This window comes from Fundulus heteroclitus, chromosome 11, assembly GCF_011125445.2.
Source record: "Fundulus heteroclitus isolate FHET01 chromosome 11, MU-UCD_Fhet_4.1, whole genome shotgun sequence".
NCBI classification, from domain to species: Eukaryota; Metazoa; Chordata; class Actinopteri; order Cyprinodontiformes; family Fundulidae; genus Fundulus; species Fundulus heteroclitus.
The window spans coordinates 27,785,187-27,808,172 of NC_046371.1; the positions used below are offsets into that span (position 1 = coordinate 27,785,187).

A 22,986-nucleotide genomic window follows, 5' to 3' on the forward strand; every position below is an offset into this window, starting at 1 on the left:
ACGTCACCATCTCATGAGCAACGCCCCTTGCCGCTAAGGTTGGGCAAACAGTGTGAGAGCGCACGTAGCAACCAGCCATTACACATGCAACAACTATATGACCGACTTTTCAGCTGTTAAACTATCACAAAAGGATGTCCAGGCGCCCATTTTACTGGTAGAACTGTGGAACAACATACCAACGTTCAGCTCAAACGATGGCTTGAGTGTCGAGGGCTCGGGAAGACTGGGAAACGGGCTGAGTTGATAGAAAGGTAAATCGACGTCTTTCTCCTGCTCGGTGTTCATGGCGTGATCGGCCGTTTTTTTTTCTGTTTGTAGTCACCGTCCAGGAATCGGTATACATTTTCCGGCCCGCCGAACAATTTAGTCCGGTCCGGTGGCCAAATGCATTATCATTATCCAACGGCTGTATCTCCTCGCTGCATCGAGCGATATGCATCAGATTTTTTTGTGAGTCATGGGGGAACGCTGCCGAACGCGTTTGTGGGAATCGCCCGGTGGACGGGCGAGGAAAATGCGTGACAGCATCTGCGGTGGCGGGCGGCCGGCGGTGCGCGAACCCCGCCCGCCGGCCGGCACCGCGGCGGTGTGCGAACCCCGCCCGCCGGCCGGCACCGCGGCGGTGTGCGAACCCCGCCCGCCGGCCGGCACCGCGGCGGTGGCCAATAGGCCGGAGTGCGCTTGGCTGCGAGGGCCGATCGACGCCGCTTGCGGCTTTAACATCCTTCATATGCGGCCTATCAGCGTACCTCGAGTCGCTGTTGCGCGTTCCATAACAACAATGTTTAAAAACCATGGTTAGGAGACGTCTTAGACTTGGAAAAAGCGGTAGTTTTACCGAGTAAAACCAAGGGTAACTACAGCGAAAGAGTTATTAGTGCAATGGAATGTTACTGCTTCATGTCATACATCACACGTCAATAGTGACTCGACTCGGACTTGACTCGGATGAGTAGTGGACTCGACTCGGACTCGACTCGGATTTTTTTTTTAATGACTTGGACTTGACTCGGACTTGAACACTGGTGACTCGAACCTGGACTCGGACTCGAGGCATAGTGACTTGACTACAACACTGGTTCAGAGTATCGGATTGTATTGGATTGCCCGATACCAATAAGAGTACCGGTATCGGGACACCACTCATTTTTGTGTAATGTTTTTGTTTGAATACTGTAATATAGTGAAACCTTGCTGTCAAGATTATTACAATGTAAAAAATACTCCTACCGGTCTGTGTATAGTTTAAAAAGCTTAAACCATTTAGGCAAACTTAACTGGATGGACTGGACAGAAAGAATTTGGTCCATGTCTCAGTTATATGGTCTATAATGAGCTGAGTTGGTGCAGACCTTCATGTTTCCATTAGATGACACCTAATGGCTTTTTTATGATCTCCTGACTATTAATCTAGTACCATTAGGTCATAACTTCATTTTGTTCCCAACAGGTAATTAATATTGTCGCAGCGAAAATATCAATGTTGACAAAAGCATTTTGTCTAAAGCATGAAGTGAAGCCTCATCAAGCTGTCAGCAGGGTGGGAAGCTTTGTCCAGAGTTAACAACAATATATTTACGGCAAATATGAGTTGGTTTTAAAATAATGAATAAAACCTGATCAGCAAGGCTTCTAAAAAGGAGGTCTGAGAGAGATGCAATAAAAAGAAAACATTATTTATAGAGAACTTCAACAACAGCATTTGCATTTTTTTTCTGACACTATTTTTTTATTGCAATTATCCTATTTTATTTTCTCTGCTTTACATCACTGCAGCTAAATATTACTGGATGTAATGGGCCTGTCACTACCAATTCTGGATTTTACTGCAACATCAAAATGAAACCTCACAAGCAATTTCTAATAGCTGGATTCTGGATAGCGGATGACTTAAGGCTTTAGATCCAGACCACGCTGAGAAAGGCAGTCACAACAAGTAGGTGTTTTTTTTTCCCGATAAGTGAAAACCTTTAAGACTTCGTTAGCTCTTTGACATCGAAGCCACAGCACAATGTGTGCATTTCTATGTCGGAACATTTTATCTGGTGATCTTAAGGAGCCAATGCGTAGGAGGAATGAGCTGGAGCTGCCTGTGGACCTGGTCAAACTGCAGTAGGTGGCTTTAGAGAAGCACAGGCAAAGAGCCACTTGAAGTCAGCACTTACATTGAATACACGTAAGTGTTGTGGGATGTCAGACAGAGCAAAAGCCCACTGAAAATCAAGCTTTTCTTACTGTCCTTTAATGAGACAGCTTATTTATAATGTCTCGTTTCATTTCAAGAGGGTGTTTAATCCGATTTCGGCCTACGTCAAAAACATCTATCATTACAAGTTTCACTTTTCTCCTCGCCTTTTGGAGCTCGAATTCAAAGTAAAGGCTAAGAATGTGTTCTCTTTACTGAGTTACTGAATGTTTGGGGCAAGATTCTGGGCTAGAAACAACAAAGGTTGTGACAAAGTTCCATCTAATAACATAGTGTGAAACAAAAAAGATTCTCCGTGATTTGGTTTTCTATCTAAAATGTTCAATGACGCATCAGAGTTAAAAGGTTAAACTCAAGCAGTTCTATTGACACTGCCTTCTGCTCAGGCATTTGGGGGAGAGAAAAAAAAAATCCATCTAGGGAGATGGCTCAAATGCCGTTATCAAATGTCACAAGATCTATAAAGCTCTTTGTGTATCAGCTCAGATGTTGGCCGAGCGTTGTGAATGGTCATCATTTGAATTGTAATGTGTCAAAAGCCCGTTTGTCCGGGCGGTGCCGAGTCATGGTTCACGCTCACTGGGTCGCCTCCAACAGAGGTTTATGTTGATGGATGGGTGTCACGTTAGAAATGTTAAAGCTACCAGCCAGACCTTTCTGTAAAATGAATCCAACTCACCTCAGATTTAGTTTTTCACCTCCTGAACAACATTTAATGGTACATTTTCCGTGCTGTTTTGCTCTAACATTCCACCTACACAAAAATAAGCTTCGGTGTTCACATCACTGGTGCCACAAGGCAACTGATCTGACTGTTTTTGAGCAAAGAGACGAAGCTGACCGCCGCTGAGCCCATTCGCACAGCTTCATCAGTGCAAAGCAGATCATATTATACCCCCAAAACCTCAGAAAAATTTAATTTGTTGTCATGGCCCCTTTAAACAGCTGTCTTTTTATTCAAAAACTACCCCACTGGATATTATCAGTTAGCAGTTTTGCATTTTAAAAGTCTACCATTAAAATTTGACAGTCTGTCTTCCCTAAATAAGCTGCAGCATGCAGAAGCACAGATCAGTCACTCAGAGGGGGAGACTGCAGCATTTGTGGGCCGAAACTCAAATATGCCTATCGGCTCTTAAAACAATCCAAAGCTCTATCGCTCTATCCCAATCTTGAGAACAAACATACAGCATATTTCAACACATATTTCATATCCATCTGAGAAATAAACACTTCTTGGAATCTCAGTGGCACTCTCCCACATCAGATTCCCCCAGGACTAGACTGCAATTTGCAGAGCTGAGGTGTCCACCTCCACACCAGTCTGATGGCAAGACTGCTGCAAATTACTCATGACACTTCCTCTGATGACATTTTTAAAACCGCTTCCCTGTTGAATGGCATCTCTACCCCCCCACCCCCCCTTTCTCTCTACCTTCTATCCACCATCAGACCCAACACACACATTAATTCCCCCCGTCTGGTCGTGTCACAATGGCACAGCAAAGATTGCTGCCTCCTGCTTTCACCTGACTGACCCCTCTGAGCAGGTGCTGGATCTGATCCAATCACAGTCAATCTTCTTTAAACATTTCATTCTTTAAGCAGAACAGGGGCTCAAAATTCCATCATTCAATGACCCGATCAGTCGCCGATAACACAATCAAGCCAATCCCGGCTTATCCCGGGGGAGCCATTTCAGCGGGGACAGCTGGGAGATGAGTCTACAGACCTACAGAAAGGTGTCAATCTCCCTTGATCCAAGGCCCTTTGTGAGCCACCTACACTGCACCGCATCGAGGCGCCGAGGAACACTACGTGATGAGCATGACCAGCAAATCAAAGATCAATCTTTTTTCTGTTACAGATCAGATCCTTACAGTAAAGATCCACTACAGCTGAGACACACGCTGTAACTAGGAGTATCTGTGTCACTTGCAGCTGATGCTTTAAAAAGTGAGTATCGAAAATGTTAACATTTTCTGTGACGCTCTTCATACTGGTTTAAAGTCCTTTTGATGAGATGCCAGTAAAGAAAAACCTGAAGTTTTTGCCTGGCTATATGGACCACACAATAACACTACACTTTCCCTTTGAGGCCTGTTGCTGCACTCTGCCAGGCAGCTAGCTGAAAGAAGAAAAATATAAATTTGCCTCAGTTACAAAAGAGAGAAATTCAGTGGTGGGTAAATTTTTTTATTCACACTTTTCGTCTTTCTCCAAAAATAGCAGAATGACAAAGACATATATTGTTATGTGCAGTAAGCATGTGGAATCTAATACAAGGTTTATGTAAGATTTAAAAAAGTTACATTTTAAAATATTTTTTGTCTCATGCAGTTCCCACAGGCTAAGATCCTTGAGATGGGAATGCTTGGGAAAGTGCCTGAGTTTTCTTCATATGTATGCAAAACAGGATAAAACTGTTGCCTTAGTCCCACTCGTTGCTGCACGCTGCCTTTTAGCTGGCTGAAAGTAGGTAACTACATTTTTGTCAACCACAAGGAAGATAAATTTGATGGATCGAAGCACTTGTTATACTTATTTACATATAAGTAACACAGAAAAAAAGAAAGAAAAAAGCAATCATTGCAATTTCAATGTGTGCGATACAGCAATTGCAAAAACATCTTAGAAACAATATTTGGTGGACTATAATATTTCAGGGGTATTGCGTTTAAACTAATATTTGGCAAGCTAGATAGGTTTTCAACGCATTGTTATGTGCATAACTGCTTTATATCTAGAAGACTAAAAAGCTTGAGGCAACCGGTAGAGACAATGTAGTAATGAAAAAAAGAGACATGTGGACTAATTGCAATTAAATGTCATCAATAATATAAAATAAAATTCAACAATATTAAGATTTCCTATGTTTCTAACTTTGTGCAACCCAAGCAATAACATTTACCATGTTTACTCTGAAATGTTTCTTAAGTGTTCCAATATAATAGTGAAAAGATAGAATAGATAACATATTAGAACTTTCATAACCACTGCATTATATTATTTTAGCTGGAGTAAAACCTTTTCTTTTTTTTTTAAATAAAAGCAAATACATCATGTCATACATTTTGTTTTAGATTCTTGTATAAATACAATGAAGTTTTATTTATTTTTTTACTCAAAGTGAACCTCCACCGGTCACTGCCTAGCAGTAACCCCTCCGTGTGTACAAAGACAAACCCCCCCTGAAATAAAACGGCCTGAGCTCTGAAATAGATCTCTAATCTTCAGCAGCTATTTAAAAGCCACTCAGTTGGAAATGTTTCTGGGCCACTGGGCAAATAAAGGTCAAGGGGGATAGAAAACAGTTTGTCTAACAGGCCCGTCACCCCTTCCCACCTCGCCGTACGGCCCTGCAGCACAGCAGTCATATCCCCATTCGCAGCTCGTTCATTTATATTGCACTGCCCTCCTCGCTGCTAGTCTCAGTCACTAACTACAAGTGACTGCAATGAGATTGAAGCCTCTGGCTAAATCTCCACTACAGGGCCCATGCTCCATCATCGCGGCTCTGATCACTCCTTCTAATCACTGGAACCAGACTATATCCTCAGCTGATTGGGTGAGTCACGGCACAGAGGAAACAATCACCGAATGTCAGCTGATGATGGACACCGAGATGTTGGAGTCTCGGTGGTCACCGCGAGCGACCATGTAAATTGCATGCAAATGTGCACCTGCACCAGGCGAGGAAGCGGGATGAAGGAGTGTAGCCTTTTGATTAGGTTCCCTTTTCCTGTCTGTATTTTTGTGCATTAATCATTCATGTTTGGCTATTTTAGCCAATAAGCAGGGAGAACCTGTGAAGAAGTCTAAAGTGCAATTAATATTCTGCATCATGAGATCTATTTTAAGCTCCGTCTATGGGTTGTTGTAAAAAGCCTAATGGGACCCAAGGTTAAATTTAGGTGTGCAATCAAACAGATAAGAGAAGAATGATGAGATCAATGATTAGAGGTGATTTGTAATCTCTACACAGGGATTCAAGCGCACTCTCTAAGGACAACATACCACAGTGTATTTCACTGATATTAATTGTCATCAGGGACATTTTTTTTTCCCCCTACTTGAAATACCTGAGCACCTTCACTAAGGTTACAGGGCAGGTATGCAAAATTAATTCATGCGCTTTTTTACAAACGGTCACGCTGATTTATTTTTCTGCCATTTACAAAATATAAGGGCTCACAAAATGTCAGCCGTGGTATTAGATTACCGGAGACCCAGAACAAATTTTGTGCACTCTCTTTCTAATGCTTTTATAATTTCGATTCTTTCCTTTATCTGCTTCATCTTAGTGAGCGTCTGGGCAAAGTATAGAGCTAGCTCCCTCCTTAGAGGTGAAACACTGCAGGAATATTGCACCGCAGCTGTAGGCTGAGATAGGACACACACTGGTCTGACAATAATCGCTCATCCTTCCAGTGTCCTCCAACAGAGGTTATCACTCGTACACTTAAAGAGTGAGTTTTTTTTTTTTTTTTACTCTTCTACAAACCACTCCGTCATTGTATTCCTCAGCAATGACCTCTCTACCTTTATTGGTCCTGAGCACAGTGGCAGTGAACTGGTTAAGCCCCTCCTCTTCCTTCCCACTGTGCTCCACCTCCAGGACCTGGCTCTGGACCAGTGGAGCGAGAGAACCAGCACTGCCTGGACATAAAGGGATGATTGTAGCTACCCAGTGACATGGACGCAAGTGGTTCTCCTGAAACTAAAAAGTCAGTTTCGGGGGCCGTGCGCGGCGCAGCGCGAACCAGCCATGAGAAAAGAGAGCAGAGACCGGGTCCGTGAGCTGCAGCTGCTTCGGCTCAAGCAAGTAAGGGTACTATGAGAGGACTTAAAGCAGATTACAATAAACCAATGAGGGAGCATTAACCAACACAGCTAATTATGCCTTTCACTGTGGAGAGAGCTGTTTTCATCCCTGGGCAGGGCTCTGCTGGTGCACCACATCCAAATTTGCAAAGAGGCTTCACACCACATCTCTTCTTTGACTGAGCAAATCCTTCAGTGGGACATTTAGGTGTCTGACTTAATGAAAAAAAGAAAAGCAATTTTAGTGCGGCATAGCATGGGCTACTGCCACGAAACTGCTGTTTGTGCCTTAATAATGATTGGTGAAAATCTGTGATTTTCACCAATCATTAGCTCTGAAAAATGCTCCCTAGTGCTTGTGCATTTTTGACTATGGTTCGTGATCTACTAGTGAATATGAATCTTTCTAAAAACGTCACTAATGTGAGTTGGGCCAGCTGCCTTTGCAAATTATGGAAAGTTGATCCCAATGGCCTACTCAGCCCCTTGATTCTAATATAACTCTAATATATTATGGAACCCAACGATGGTGTACACCTTCCACACCTACTGGCATCCCTGGTAAAGATGTGTCAAAAGCCTTGAAATAGACAGAAGTTGTATTGCAGTAGGATTGATTAAGACAGAAAATGACATTTCTGTGGGGAAAGAAAACATCCCATATTGAAAGTTCATATGTTGTTTGATTGACACTGTTAGCATTGATTTTTTTTTTTTTTTGTCAAAAATAAATCTTTTTCTTGTTTGTGTTCTATTTAATTCTGTTTCTCTTGGGTATAAATATCACATAACACAGAGGCCCAATTGTCACAGTCATCCCTCAAAATGGGAAAGACAAGGTAATAAGTCATTCAACTGAGACAAATTGCCACCATGCACAGTGATGTACAATGAGGACGGTAATAAGGGAGGTAAAACAAATCTCCAAAGTCACTGTTAGAAAACTGCAGCAAAAAAATGGCATTTTGGGATCAGAGAGTATCCATAACAATCACGACAGCATCTGTATGTTTGGGGGGAAAACATACAGAAAATTATCTTTTTGGTTCTACAATCACAATAGTAGGAATGGTGGGATTCAGGATTGATCCAAACAGTGTATGGATATGTGAAAAAGCCCTGAATACCCACTGCAGAGGTAGAGGATACAGTTTGCCTTGTTCCTTATCCACTGGCTCTGGGAGCCTTGCTTACCCTCAAGATTTTAAACTGGAAAGAAAAAAAAACTGATCTATCAACAGCATGATAATCCAAAACATAGAAATCAACACAAAAAAAGTTTACACGACACAAAATCAACCCTCTCTCATCACTGTGTGAATCCCTTCGCCTAAATGCTAATGAATACCTGCGGGGTGAGCGGAGGAGTTTAGGCCAGTTCCAACTCTTATTACCCCACAGGGAGAAATCTGGTTTGCAGCAGTGGTTAAGAAAACATAAAAACTAAAAAATGAGAAAACAAGACAACACACAAGATGCTCAAATCAACTTGACCAAGTTTAGCTTTTAATTCAAAAATTGATCACAAAGTTTTAAAAAAAGAGAGACAGATAAAAATGATCTAAGACCTCTCTTTAAAATACTGAAATGTTCCACTGTGTTCCAGTGCTGTCCTGTTGGTACTAATGGGCCGTACGAAACAACATCAGGGGTGGCAATACAGCTGAAACTAGGTATTTAAATACATATAAACAAATAAGCTGTAGCTGTAGTGGATCTTTACAAATAAATCAGTATAAACAGATACTAACAATTGTAATTAGACATAACATTTCTTGCCTTAGCTCAGTTAGGATTCTCAAAATTATTTATATTTGTTAAATGCCAAAACAATGAGATACATTTTCTAGAGCTTTTTTCTTACTTTCCTAAATGTGAAAAGTCTGCATAAAACAAGACTGCTATGCCTTTAATCGTTTTGGGAAGCCCAGATCATGATGTCATGGCTTCTTTAAGCTTCCGAGAGGCAAATCTGAGATAACTGAAGGCACACCTGGAGACGTATGTTGAGGCAACACCTCAACGCTGCTTTTTTGCGTGAAATCATGGACAAATCTAAAGAAAGCATTCAAGATATCAGGAAGAGAATTGTGGACTTCAACAAATCTTGATTTGATGTGAAGTTTGTGACTCAACCCCAGAAAAAAGCAAAACAACTTGGGAAGATGCTGCTGTTACCTGTCATCATTCACAATGAAATAAGTCCTCTGCCAACATGGGCTGAAAGGAAGCAGACCTTACTCCAAAAGCACCATAAAAAACCAAATTACAGTCTGTGAATGCACTCAGGGACAGACACAGTTATTCCAACAGGACAACATGTCCTGTGGTCTTATGAATCTGAAGTGTTTGGAAGCGTTGTTATATTGGGAGGAATGGCAGAGAACACCATAGCAACTGTAAAGTACAGGGGCAGCAGCATCATGTTAGGGAGGGTTATGCTTAACGAGGAACTGGTGCACTTTACAAATGGCAGCAAGAAAAATGTATATTTTTGGAAATATTAAAGAAATGGTTTGCTGCACGAGGAACTGGTGCACTTTACAAATGGCGGCAAGAAAAATTTATATTTTTGGAAATATTAAAGAAACATGTCAAGACATCCGTCAGGAACTTAAAGCTCGGGCAATGACCCAAATCATACGGCCAAAAGGCTTCCAGAGGCTCAAGGACAAAAAAAGTCAATTATTTGAAGTGAGCATCACAAAGTCTTGACTTGTGAGCAGAGCTGAAAAGGTGTTTGATCCAGGTGAACTGCAAAGCTGACTAGATTACACCAGTTCTGTCACTAAAAATGGGCCCAAATTCTATTTTTCAAACTATTTATCTTCTTATAGGGGGTTGCATTAAATGTTTTACAAAAGTCATCAAGTTTACAAGGTAATTCAACAGAATATAAAGCAAATAATAGAAATTATAACAACAACCCTAAGTGGCCAAAAAGAGGAAAATCTTAGTCTGATTTAATATCAGTAAGACAGAGGAGTCTTTTTATACAGAGTATGTATATATCTTGTTTTTACTGTAAATAAGGCACAGGTGATTTTAGAGACAAAAATCCTAATCTAGATCCCCCCGCCCCACTATGTAAAAGATAATATTAATATTTAAATGTTTTATATTAATATATAAATGTAAATTAAATGTTGTATTTTTCAAAATGTTTTGACACAGCAATAAAAGGCAGAATTTATTTTTGCTGCACCTTAACCATGGCTGCCAGCACATGGGGATGGCACTGAAACACAGCAACGCATCAACGTTTACGTTTTCTTAAATCGTTTTTCAGTCCACAATATCGGAGACACAAAAGCAAAGAGTACGAGAAAAAAAAGCTCCCTGATTAATTTGACTTTATTGCCAAGCAGAAATAGCAGCAGGCCCCAGTTAAGAGTCCTTGAATATAAAGGGAAGCCAGGCAGGACTGATAAGATTGTCTCATCTGGCTTGCAGGGCTAAAGTGACGTGGGCTGCCTGAAAAAGGAAAAAAAAAAAAAATGGATGGCAGGATGTGGCTACTATTAAGCAGGTAATGGGATCCATCCGAGATGCATTAGAATCAGTCAAACACAACCACACTTCAGGTCTGTTCAAATGACTGTCACAATCACTGCAGATGCACACCTTCAGGTGACAAAAAAGAAAAAGAAAAAAAACTGTCTCCGGCTGTGCAGGCAGTTACCCAGAAGCTGTGCCTGGCTCAGGTATGTGCTCTGTCCTAATCGTGACGGCTGCGAGAGTGGCAGCGAGAGTGAGAGCTGTCAGCTTCTCCTCACAACAAATGCACCCCCCCAACCCCCCACCCCCACCCCACCTCACCCCCCAAATGGAGACAGAGAGGAGCGAGGTGGGAGGGAGAGAGGAGGGGAGGTGTGGAGGTCACAGACAGAACCTGTGACCCAGTTGTGGCCACACCAGCTGTTTTTCCTCCACTGCCTCCCAACCACCGCTATCTCTGTAGACCACATCCTGCTAATTGGCCCATGCTGCTGAGTGGTCACACACACACACACACACACACACACACACACACACACACACACACACACACACACACACACACACACACACACACACACACACACCTGACAAATGCTGTATATGGAACCTGCTAAGTAACAGTGAAAAGGCTTGTTCCTGGTCAGAAAGAATGCCAGCTGATGCCTTAAGCTGTAGCTGTGTGATGATTGATACGCTTCCAAGCGAAGGTGTATAAAACCCAATGAACATCTAAACATTTTGTCACATTAAAAACACAAACTTCAGTGTATTTCATATGACTGACGTAACCCCCGCTGGTCTGTGTGCTAGAGATCAAATGGGAAAACATGTTTTTAGGAAAACCTTTTGCAAATGTATGGCGTAGCGGCAACCACCGTTTACAGAAAGAAATAAGTCGTCCTGCCACAAGCCATGTAGGGAAAACATCGAACATGTGGATAAAGCAAACTTCATGGAGGAGTGGTGGCCCAGTGGTTAAAGCGGCACACTTGCATTCTCAGAAAGCCAGGATTGAACCAGGTTCTTGCAGCTTTCTGAGAATGCAATTCTCAGAAAGCTGCAAGAACCTGGTTCAATCCTGGCATACTGCCACTATGGGTCCCAGAGGAAGACCTTCAGTCCCAGATAGCTCCCTGGGTGCTGTAAAGCTGCCCACTGCTCCCTAAGCGATGTTTTAAATGCACAAGACCATTTTCTTTGAGATGTAGAATTGCAATGACAAAGATTTTGTCTTACTTCTTCTTCGTTGAAGGAGCAATAAGCGAAATTTGATTATTTTAGATAGAAAGAACTAAAAAATAGGTATGTGAGGAACTAAAGGTAAAATTTGACATGACGTCACACCGCGTGCGTGTATGTCCACGTGAACAGCTGCCCCTCAGGGCTCAGCCCCTCCCAGCCCTAAAATGCCACTGTTAGAGCAGAGCAGCGTTGGAGCAACATGGCGGAGAGAACCCCCAGCAGATCAAAATGTTCTCTTGCTAACACCATTATAAAGTTATGAGCTACTTACTTCTTCACTAGACATGTTTCTCCGAAAGATGAGTCTGTTTTACTGTGTTTATATCCTGTTCAAATATGCACATAGGAGACGACGGGTGAGAAGAGTAAGGAGGGGCCAGGTTCCAGCTGAAGTGAAGGTAGAGAGCGGCGCAGCTTGGCAGACATCTTGTTTTGGTCTACTGACAGTGCTCAAGCACCACCTAGTGGTCAAATATCACTTATTTCTTCTTTAAGGGTGATGTGGGAATTCTTTATGCCATCTGGGAAATAGAAATACAGCCAAAGCTGTAAATAAATCGGTTTAGATTAAATCATATACAGGTGAACCAATAAAAGTCCAGGCCTGAATCCAATTAACAACATCTTGCAAGGCTTGGAAATTGAAATCTAACCCGACTGAGCTTCGGCTGGTTTGAAATGAAGATTGGGTAGACATCGTAGTCCTATTGATTAATGCAGGAAGAGACACACCCAACAGATCCCGTTTGGGCTCCACAAAGTTTTGACACGCGGGAGCTGAATGTACATGCCACACTTTTTTGGATTCTCGCTTCAAAAGGATGTGACACTTTGGGTTTGTCTATTACAAAAATGCCAATTTCATAAATCAAAGTTATCGATGGTAACGGGACAAAAAAGGGTTTTAAGGTGAATAAGGTCAACGAAATATTCTTGCAAGCCTCGGTAAAGTAAGTTAAAACAGACATCCCAGAAATACGAAACAAAAACCTAGCAGCACCGCCACTGTGCAGGAAAATGTCCCCTCTGACATGCATATGCGCTAACAAACAGAAAAACACACCGACTGACTGAGTGACAGACCGACACGCCGGCCGCCACCAAGATTCTCTGAAGGGCAAGCTCAATTAATTGGTGTCGCCGTGTGTGGGTGCGTTCTCCGAGCAGTGTGTGTGCGACCATAATGGTAGGTTGCACTGACAGGCAGGTTATTTAATAAATCCTAGAATGTGAAAGTCAGAAAGGAAGGACACACTCTAAACACGAAGAACCTCTTTTTTGAATTTTTTTTCTCTGCATCTTTTCTATCACAGCCCTTGAAACCTATACCCCGACTGTCTTTTAGCAGAAGACACTCAAATCCGCTCACACGCACATACGCTTAGCCCTAATTGCACGCCCACATAAATACAGCTAATCGCCGGCCCGCTCCCGCCGTTACAGCTAACACGTCTATGAGCGGGCTACGAAACATGCTCGAGATCTCGCTCAATCAGTCTGATTTGTTTGTTTCCTCCTAAGCATTTGAGGATTCCTCAAGGAGGAATAAAACTTTGTATAATCAAGTCAATTATGTCATTCAATCAAGTCGAAAATCATTTGGAGTCCCTTCCAACATCAATTGATTGCAAAGTCATGTTGAATTTTTGCTCGCCACGTTCTATAGTGCAAATAACCCCGTCGTCACTTGAAGCCGCAGGCTGGGGGGACGCAGGGAGGTCCTGAACTCTCTTTTGAGGAAGAAGAGAGAAAACAAAGTCCTTCACCTTGCTCTTTTCCAGTCAAGAAAATAACTGGGATTTATTGGGGGGGAGGGAGGGGGGGGCAGTGTATAGAGCCCAAACAAAAGGAACAAAACCTTTCTATTAATTTATAAGAGCTCTTTTGTCTCCTTCAGGACATGGCACATTATGCGCCTGTGAAAAATCCATCCTTACTAAAACTCAAGGTCAAGTGTTGATGTTGCACAGAGTGGATCAGCTGAAGGTGACCTTGACTGATGTGGAATATGACATGAGGGAAATGGATCTCTGCTCAGTGTGGGGAAATTATCTGTGAAATGCTGCCACTGTATCAAAGCCCGTTCGTGTCTGCACACAAGCCGGGGAGCTGTGTACATCTGTCCTTGCATAAAGTGGTGCGCATGTGTGCCTCCGTCGGATGGGGGGGGGGAAACGGCCAAGAGGAGAGGGTGTAGAAACTGCAGCGGGACACGTGAGCAGGCAGCTGCAGATCCGACTTAAAACATGCCACAATGCCAGAACTTTGACTGGGATTTCAGTATTAAGCTGCGTTTGATTCTGTTGTCACAGTTGCACAGTTACTGGGAGGGTTGGTCATGGCAGCTGGTTGTCATTGCTTGTTTGCTCTGTAAGCAAAATGCATTTTGTTGACCAGGCATGGCAGGCTGTGTGGAGCTACTGCCACATCTTCAGCTGTTTGCTTGTCACAGTTACTCTTTTTTTTTTTTTTTGTCTTAATGTGGGAGAGCATTCAAACTGATGCCGTCGGCTGCCCTACAGTCTGAGATACAGAGCATTCTGCTGGATTGACAGAAAGTGCCCCACGCTGACTAGCCACACGGGATGGGTACCATGAACCTGTTAGAAATCAATACTTCTTACAGGTAAATAACAAAGTAATAATACGCTCCAGGAAAAACTGCGACCCTGCCTGTATTTCTGTGACATTTATACATTCTATCATAGGGCTGGACGATAATTCAATGACTATATATATTGATCGATAGACGTGTGGCGTAATGGAAGAAAAAGGGGTCGATGAAAGTTCGATAAAGAAACTCAGTTTTCCTTCCTTTTCATTGTAGCCAATCATACAGGCTGATGCTACAGTCACTACTTCCTCCCAACCAATCACAATCGCGGACCCAGACACAAAGCGCCGCCTTCTTGGTCCACAACACAGAACACATGAAGATGTCACAGCAAGAAGAGGCAGAGGAAATTGTCCCAAAAAAGGGTTTCAAGTAGTTCACCAGCTTGGCAATATTTCTGTTAGCAAGTCAGACAAGGGTTCAGAGTTTTGGGCACCGTCTACATCAGTGAGTAGCTTGTTACTGGATTGGTAACAGGGCAGCCTAGTCCTACCATTTTTTTATTTACCACAAACTGGTAGTGTGCTGTTGCCACCAAAATAGGCTATTCCATTTATTTATTTGTTATACTTATTTTGGTCACTTTTCTGGTCACTTTAGTCTATTCTTTGTCAGTATTTACTAACATCACTCAGGTTTCTTTAGTTGTTTTTCTTCAAAAAAATTCAGTTATGGTTAAAAAACAAGTTTGTTAAATAAAGATTTAATTGGAATTCAGTGTTTTTGTGCTCTTCGTTAAAAGTAGGCCATTTAGCAATATCATAAAATAACCAGGAGTGCACTTAAAATATGGTTTTAAATCTTTTTCATAATTATCAATTATTGATATGCTTTTTTCCTATATCACCCAGACCTATTATATCAGCCTGCTTATTATGACAACGATTTGAGTGTTTTAGAGCACATTTGGGTTTCTTAAAGGATGAGGGTTTAAAACAGAAACGTAAAATTCTATCTTTAACTTTTTTTTGTGGCTCTAGTGACCTTTATTTGACACTTGCTAGACAGTAAAATGACATGTGGCAAAAGTATCCGGGTAATGTTATTACCTATAACATTATTTATTACTTAGATTTTAATACATAGATGTAAGCAGGAGACATTAAAAAAACACCTATTAATATGAAACTCTTTATAGTTCTGCTTCTGTTAAAACTAAAACAAGCGTCCATCGCCTGAATAATTAATCTTGCTATCTGCTCATGAAGAGCCTCCGGCCACACATTCTACTTGTAGCTTAGCCAACTGTAGTGTTGAATAATAGTGATAGGTGGTCGCCGTAATTATACACATCACACAATTTTTCTTTAATGCAACTGCAAAAACTTCCAAACAGCGACATTTGTTTTTGTTGTAAGAAATAGCCTTCTGTCAGCCAGCTCACTGACAGAAAGCAGCAACAAGTGAGGGAGGGGCAGCGCTATTATCCTCCACACATGCTACTGAGTTGTTGTAACTTTGTAACTTTTATAAACATACCTTGATCCTGGTTACCAGCCCATGCCTGATTAGTACTGGAGACGAGCAATTGATCAATTTGGTCATTAAATTCAGATTTTTGATCAGAAGCAGGAGGATAGAAAACACAGATTTCATACAAATGGGAGCTTTTCAGACCAAAATCTGCTTTGGCTAGGTACACAAAATGTTTTCTATGGGTAGTGACAAATACAGCTATTGCTTATATGGTTCCAGCGTAGTCTCCCAACTTCTATGCTTATGAGATTTGCCAAAGGCACATCAAAGCAACACCAGTAATCATTTTAAAAATAGAAGCGATTTGAAGGATATCTAATTAATACTCTTAAATAATCACACAGACGTGAGTCAGACCCACAGCAGCCAAAGCTTCTCAGCAGACAGCTGAATTCAGACACCCATTATCCATCAGCAAACAAAGAAGAAGAAACAGCAGAATGTCACAGAGCTGTCGCCAAATTTATTCGGAAAGATTTGAAGCCATTAACGGTGGCGGAGTCACACTTAACTATGTTCTCTAAACTGCTAATAACAGCTGCATTGCTAAATGCTAACTCATTTTTCAGTTCATAAGACCAAATCCTCATAGCTTTTAGAAACTGTGGCCTTAAGATCTTCACAGTTATCAGTAAACCTTTTTTTTCTCTCTCTTTTGCACAGCAATGGTGATAAAATGACATGCGATGGAAAGCAGTTCATTTTTTTATTTTATTATTTTTTTTTTTTACAGGTTAGAAACAAAAAGCAGTCTTACCTTCCCAAACTGTTCAAAATACTGCTTCACATCTTCCACTACCGTGTTGGCCGACAAGCCACCCACAAATATTTTCTTTGTTCTTGTGACCATCTGGAAGGAAAAAGGGTGAGAGGAGAAGATGAGTGACGAGACTTCAAATGCGTTGCACAACCTTTAATGAGGCGCCAAAACACACTGAGTGAGCAGCACCTGCGATGATGGATGGCGAGAATGCAGAGATTCACACAGTAAAGTTTCAAAGACAAGGCTGTGAACACTGAAGGTTATAGCTGGGGGGAGGAGGGGGGGGGGGGAGTGCCTCGCATAAGTATTCATTCCCTCTCTCGCATTTTGCTGTTCCAACCAAAAACTTCCCTTTATCTTACTGGGATGTCATGGGACAAGTAAATATCTTAAAAGCGCATGTGTATTCATCCCCCCTGCTTTATAGAGAAACCTTTAGCTGCAACTTGTGTCACCATAGCAATATACTGCCACCGCCATGTTTCCCTATAGAGGTTGTGTCGTTATTACTTTGTGAAAAACACTCGAACCATGTGTCTTTTTGGTTCCCCTCCCCATATATGAATATACTACCACGTTAAAAACACAATGAAGTTTGCGGCGGCCAAACTGTCCTCGTGAAAACTTACTGTGTAAGGTGTCATTTTTGCAAGGCATTGTGTGTAAGTTGTGCAGACGAAGACATTATGCATGGCAGCTCTAAACCAGCAGCGTCAAGCTCCGGGCCAAAACCGGCCAATGATTGATGCGCCTCCATCAGGCTACAAGGCGCTCACACCAATCACATGATTTCCTAAAGGTATACACACAACCGCTGACACGCTTTTAGCATGCTTCAATATTTTTTTTTGTCACTATTCGTGTTGTGAAATTAACTCAAAGGTTTATATGATAGTTCTAATCTTTAGCTCCCTCCATTGATGGACTAGAATCTAGTCGGCATCCAAAAACAAAAAAAAAATTGCTTCCAGTCATAAGAAACATGCTGATAAAACAAAAAGATCGCTCTAATTATGAATGTGCATGACGGACAGTGACATTGCTGCTTGGGATGCCGTGTAGACCACGTTTCACGTTTTGAGCCCTTCCGTGGTTTGAGTTTGACAAACCGCTTCAAACTAAACTGGCCCTCATCTCGCTGCGGAGTTGAACATCTCCAGTTCAGTCTTTAAAGTTTCTGTTTGAGTTTTGCAAAATGACATAAAAAAAAATAAAAAAATAAAACCTAAATTCATTAATAAAAACTGAAATAATTTATGGACTTTCAAAAAACAATTAATGGCTGCTAGGAGATGGAATCAGAGTGCATTAAAGGCTCATTTAGCTTCAAACGGGAGGAATATTAAGGATTATTACCCACAGCATCTGAAAGGGCACAAACATCTGCTGCAGAGCACATGCTAAAATTAGGGGGGCAATTTCTCTGGGATCTACACCCGTACGAGTGTAAAAAACCTGTGGGGGGCTATTTCTTTTGTTGTGCACAAAGCTGCCTCCATTGAAAATTAGCCAGAGAGCTGCTGGTGAAATTAGAGTTATGTTCCGATTTTTTCTTTTCTTTTTAAACAACCATGTTATCCCAACATCAGACCTTATAAAAAAAAAAAAAAAAAAAAAACGGTCGGCACAGGTGTTGATTTTCTTTCCTGGGGCACAATTCTGAACATTTCAATTAGGCTGCGTTACCACAACATTTGATTTGGGACTAATTGAGCAGTGATGAGAAGTTGGAAGTCTGTGTAATTTCTATGTATTACAACCTTTCAGCGCACTGGTCCAATACTGAGGATGTGTTTCATGTCTGCGCGCCATTCATAACACTATCCATTATGCTGTTAAGGTTATTGCTTTTGCCTGATCAGAGACTGCTGGAACACTGCAGAGACCGTAAGCTCAGCGTGTTTCAGGTGGAAACGGAAATACGCCGCCGACCGAAATGCAACTAAACCAGCTGGTTTGATGCAGACAGAATGCTTCCTTTTACCGGCTGGATGCCACTACAGAGCCTTGTAAAAGTATTCACACCCCCTTTGCATCACTGTATTGTATAGACCAACAGCGCCTATTATACGAACATCTGAAAAGCGTGCCGTTCATTTATATTCAGCACCCCTGGGTCAATACTTTTAAGAACCAACTTCCATTGCAATTACAGCTGCAAGTCTTTTGGGCATGTCTCATTACGTCTTATTATGCCACGGCAATGTGTTTATGTTTTCCTCATGTGAAGCACTATGCGTTGCATTGTTGCTGAAATGTGCTATAAAAATAAAGTTTTCCTCTATAGACCTTTTCCCTATCAGCTTGGAGCAAAGAAATAACACTTGTGCTCTTTCTGCATTGCACAATAGCTCAAGCTCAACGAGACTGGATGGAGACAGAGCACATGTAAACATGCATTTTTCTCCAAGTCATGCCACACATTCTCAATTGGGCATAGGGGTGACTGAGCCTTTCTAAGACAAGAGTGCACCTTTCTCGAACTTCTTCCATCGTAACTCTGCTTGTATGTTTGGAGATAGTGTAAGGTGAAATTCTGCCCCCGTCTTGGGGTTTTTCACAGCCTCTAACAGGTTTTCTTCTAGGATTATTTAGCTCCATCTATTTGCCAATCAACTCCGACCTGCTGTCATTGTCCCTACAGACAAAAGGCATCCCAACAGTGTGATGCTGCAATCACCGTGTTCCAGTCAGGGGAAGTTGTGTTCAGGGTAAGGAGCCACACAAAAACTTTTGCATGAAGGCCAAAAAGTTGAATTTTGTGTCTAGTTTGACCAGAGTCCCTTTTCTCACATTGCTTGTGGAAAACTGCAAACTGGACATTTTATGGCTTTTTCACCGATGGCTTTCTTCTCGCACAACGTCTTTAAGCCCAGATTTCCTTTCAAATTTACAATTTTGTGCTTTTTTTTTGGGTCTATCAAAGAAACTCCTGATAAAATTCCTTGAAGTTTTAAAAGGCACTGTATTCTTCATACAGCCTGCTGGTATAATCAGGAATAATGATAGGAGAGACTAAATGACAACTTCCAGAACAATAATTGTCAAAGCTGATGGTCTATCTGGCCAACTTGTATTCCTTGCACCTGTTTGGCAAGTACAAAGAAGGAAAAGATTATATTACTGTGTATTACTTTGCATCCAAACTAAAAAACAAAAAATGTTCATGTCTTTTGAAGGACAAAGTCTGTATTAGAGATTGAGAATTGACTGATATGATGAAGCATATAATGATGTTTGATGCAGTGTTCTGTAATCTTACAGGCAAACAAAAAAAAGAGCAGAAAAGTCAAAGCTCTGATCTCCCCTGACTTGCCTGAATCAAACAGAAATAAATGATTGGGGGGGGGGGGGATAAACATACTTAAGAGATGCCCGGCAAACAATCAGGTCGGCCGAGAGAGCCTACCTTGATCAAAATGCTGACCGTAACACTTTCGATATGAAAGAGGCTTAACACGGAGGAAAAAAGAAGCAATGTTCAGCGAGAGCTGAAGTAACCATCTGTCAAGTGCTTTCCAGGTGCACGTCGTCTCACAGCGCATAAGCCTGCACATATGCACACAGCCTCCCACACACAGGCCTCTCGTACACTTCTTTGCTTTTATTTTGGTTTGTCATAGAAAAAAAAAAAACAGTAAATGCATGAGCAAGGCAAGTAACACAAACAAAAGCACTAAACTTAAAAGGTATTGTTTTATGCAAACATACCCTGTGATGCCTTTTTTTTTTTTAAATCGATGTATTCTTACTGTTAGAGGTAAAAAGAGTAAAGAAGGAATGCACACAGCATGGACCTCAGGAATGGAGGCACAAGAGAAGTATTCTGATTAGAGACGGACCGGTTCCCAGGATCAAAGTAAACCAAGGTTTTAATTTGGATTGAACTCATTTGTGACATAGTAGTTCAGAAAAAATAAAATCTCAAAGCATTTGACAAAACACTGAACAGAAACAGCTCCCTGATATTGGTAAATGTTTTTTTTTTAAAAAGTCAAATAGTCTGCAAAATACTTTAGCTTTCAGAAACGTGCCAAAACACTGACCTTGGACAAAGTTCAAATACACACAGATTTAAACACTTCACTTTTCTGACCTAGACTATTAAAGCTGTCTTCAGGCGAGCCTGTGTTGAACTAATATTGTTCTATTCCACAGATTGTGCTCTTAGGATCGTCTAACAGTGATGTTTCTGACTATAAAACGGTTTATGATCAAAACTAAGATGAATGCGAAGACGTTACGAATAATATTCTTTAGAGAGCCTTTTTTGTCCGCTGATGTTAAAACCTCAGCAAATTCTCCCTTTTGCTGATAGTATCTCAGTGCTTTGTGTTAAACACCGGCTCTAGTTGCTAATATCTAGGCCTGCTCTGAAATGCTCTCCCAAAAACTGACTTGAAAGAATAACAGAGAATACCAATGGTGCTTTTGCCTTTGAATAACATGCCCAAAAAACTCTCTGACTTGTGAGAGCAAAGCAGAGGGGAAGGCACACGCAGAGACTGCAATGAAGCACCGACCAGCCGACACAAAGAACCAAGAACCTGTGCTGGGTCGAAGAAAACTTGTTTGAAAGTGTTTTTATTCACCGAAACAATATTTAATCTTCCAGTGAGATTGTTTGTTTGTAATTCCTCACAATTCATTTCTGAATCCCAACCAGAGGAACTGTGATACAATGAGCAGGTGATCATTTCTCCAGCACAGAGATGACAGAACCTGAACAGAAGTGTTCAGCGTGTACAGGTCCAGGGACAGAGAAGTGGCAGCTAACACCTCTGCAGATCCCACACATCCTGCACACAAACTGTTTAGACTTTTACCTACGGAGCCCTCCTTACATATACCGTGTATATTTGCATCAGTCAAATCATGTCTTACTTTGTTGTAAAAACACTGTATATACACATATTTACAAAAGAACATTTGTATTTGTATTTGTATATATTTATACTTAAAAACGTCTTAATTGAGAGACAAGTGGAACTGAAGTGAAATTCTATGTTGGTATGAATAAATGAGAATAAATGTATATTTTTCATAATATATTCCGTTGTCCTTCCTCCACAAAGTGTGCAAGTTAGACTCCCTGACAGAGTTTGTCTTTCAGACAGACAGAAGAAATTGATGAAATAATATAAATTATTTAGTGATTGGGCACATGAACACATACATAAATATAATTCCATATAATATAATTGGGTAGCCAATCAATTGCCATAGTTAATGATCCATTGTTTATCTGACATACAATTTCTCTACAAAACGATGCTATAGACATATCATGTGTAAACGTTGTTGATGCTTTCATTTCAGTACAATAAGCAACTTCACTTGAAACTATTGCTACATTTAGCCTGGATTTATTTATTTTGCTGAAGACAATTAATCTAATTAAATGAACATATTATGGAAAAAACACATATTTCATTATGCTATGTCATTATGCTATATTTCATTATGCTATGCTAACGTGATTGGATCATGTTACACCTTTTTATATTACATTTCTACTTCATACTGTGGCCCCGTGTTTTTATTCAAGGTTATACTAGGAGAATCTCATACAGACCCATGGCTAATTCAGATAAAGGTACCCGTTAATAATGCAAGGAATTGCATGTTACAGTAACAAATGCAAAACATTGCCCTGAGCTCTACATCGGTTTCATCCCAATGTGCAATGAGCAAAGGGCTTAAATATGTAAACGCACCTTGTGAAGTAATTAGGAATGGCATGCAGGTGTCTAAATATGCTTGACCTTCTGAGAAAATCAATATACAGTCGGGGCAAACAGACCGCAGACTGAGTGTACAAATATTTCTGACACACAACATGGCTCTTGGGATCCGGTTAAATATGATCACATCCAAATGACTTTTGCCATCACTTGACTTTTCCGTTGCCACAAGTCGACACTTGTAAATGTTTCCACGGAGCTGTATCAATTCCACACATTAGCGTGCTAGAATGGAGCTCACATTCTAACAAGGTCATGTCAGCGACATGGTAAATGTTAGCCAGAGGATACATGCCAGCATCCAGTGTTCTCCGCCGTTGCCATGGCAGTGATAATCCCCAAACAAATCTGAGGCTGAGACAGGGCAGTTTAGGCCGAGTCAAGACTGACGATCCAAACTCTGAGAGCCCGATAGGCTGGGGCTGATTTGTCACCTGATCCACCAGAAGAAAAATAGACTGGTTCTGAAATCATTCCCACTCTGTGAAAAAAAAAATACCACATGCTCCTCCAAAATGATTTCGTTTTCCCTTCACTGCGGTGGCTGGCTTCTAGATGTGCAGAATTATCGACTGCTAACGTAGACATCTTTTTGCAGATTCACACTGGCCCA

The 22,986-nt window shown here is 41.3% G+C and overlaps 1 protein-coding gene across 8 annotated transcripts in view; it reads right to left on the reverse strand.

The window, feature by feature from the left end:
• Positions 1 to 22,986, reverse strand: part of msi2b (musashi RNA-binding protein 2b) — a 381,083-nt gene that overhangs the window by 250,199 nt on the left and 107,898 nt on the right. For all 8 annotated transcript variants that reach the window (XM_036143324.1, XM_036143330.1, XM_036143327.1 and 5 more), the window contains exon 6: positions 16,624 to 16,716. In XM_036143324.1, the coding sequence (XP_035999217.1) occupies positions 16,624 to 16,716 (93 nt within the window). The remainder of the gene's footprint in view (positions 1 to 16,623; positions 16,717 to 22,986) is intronic.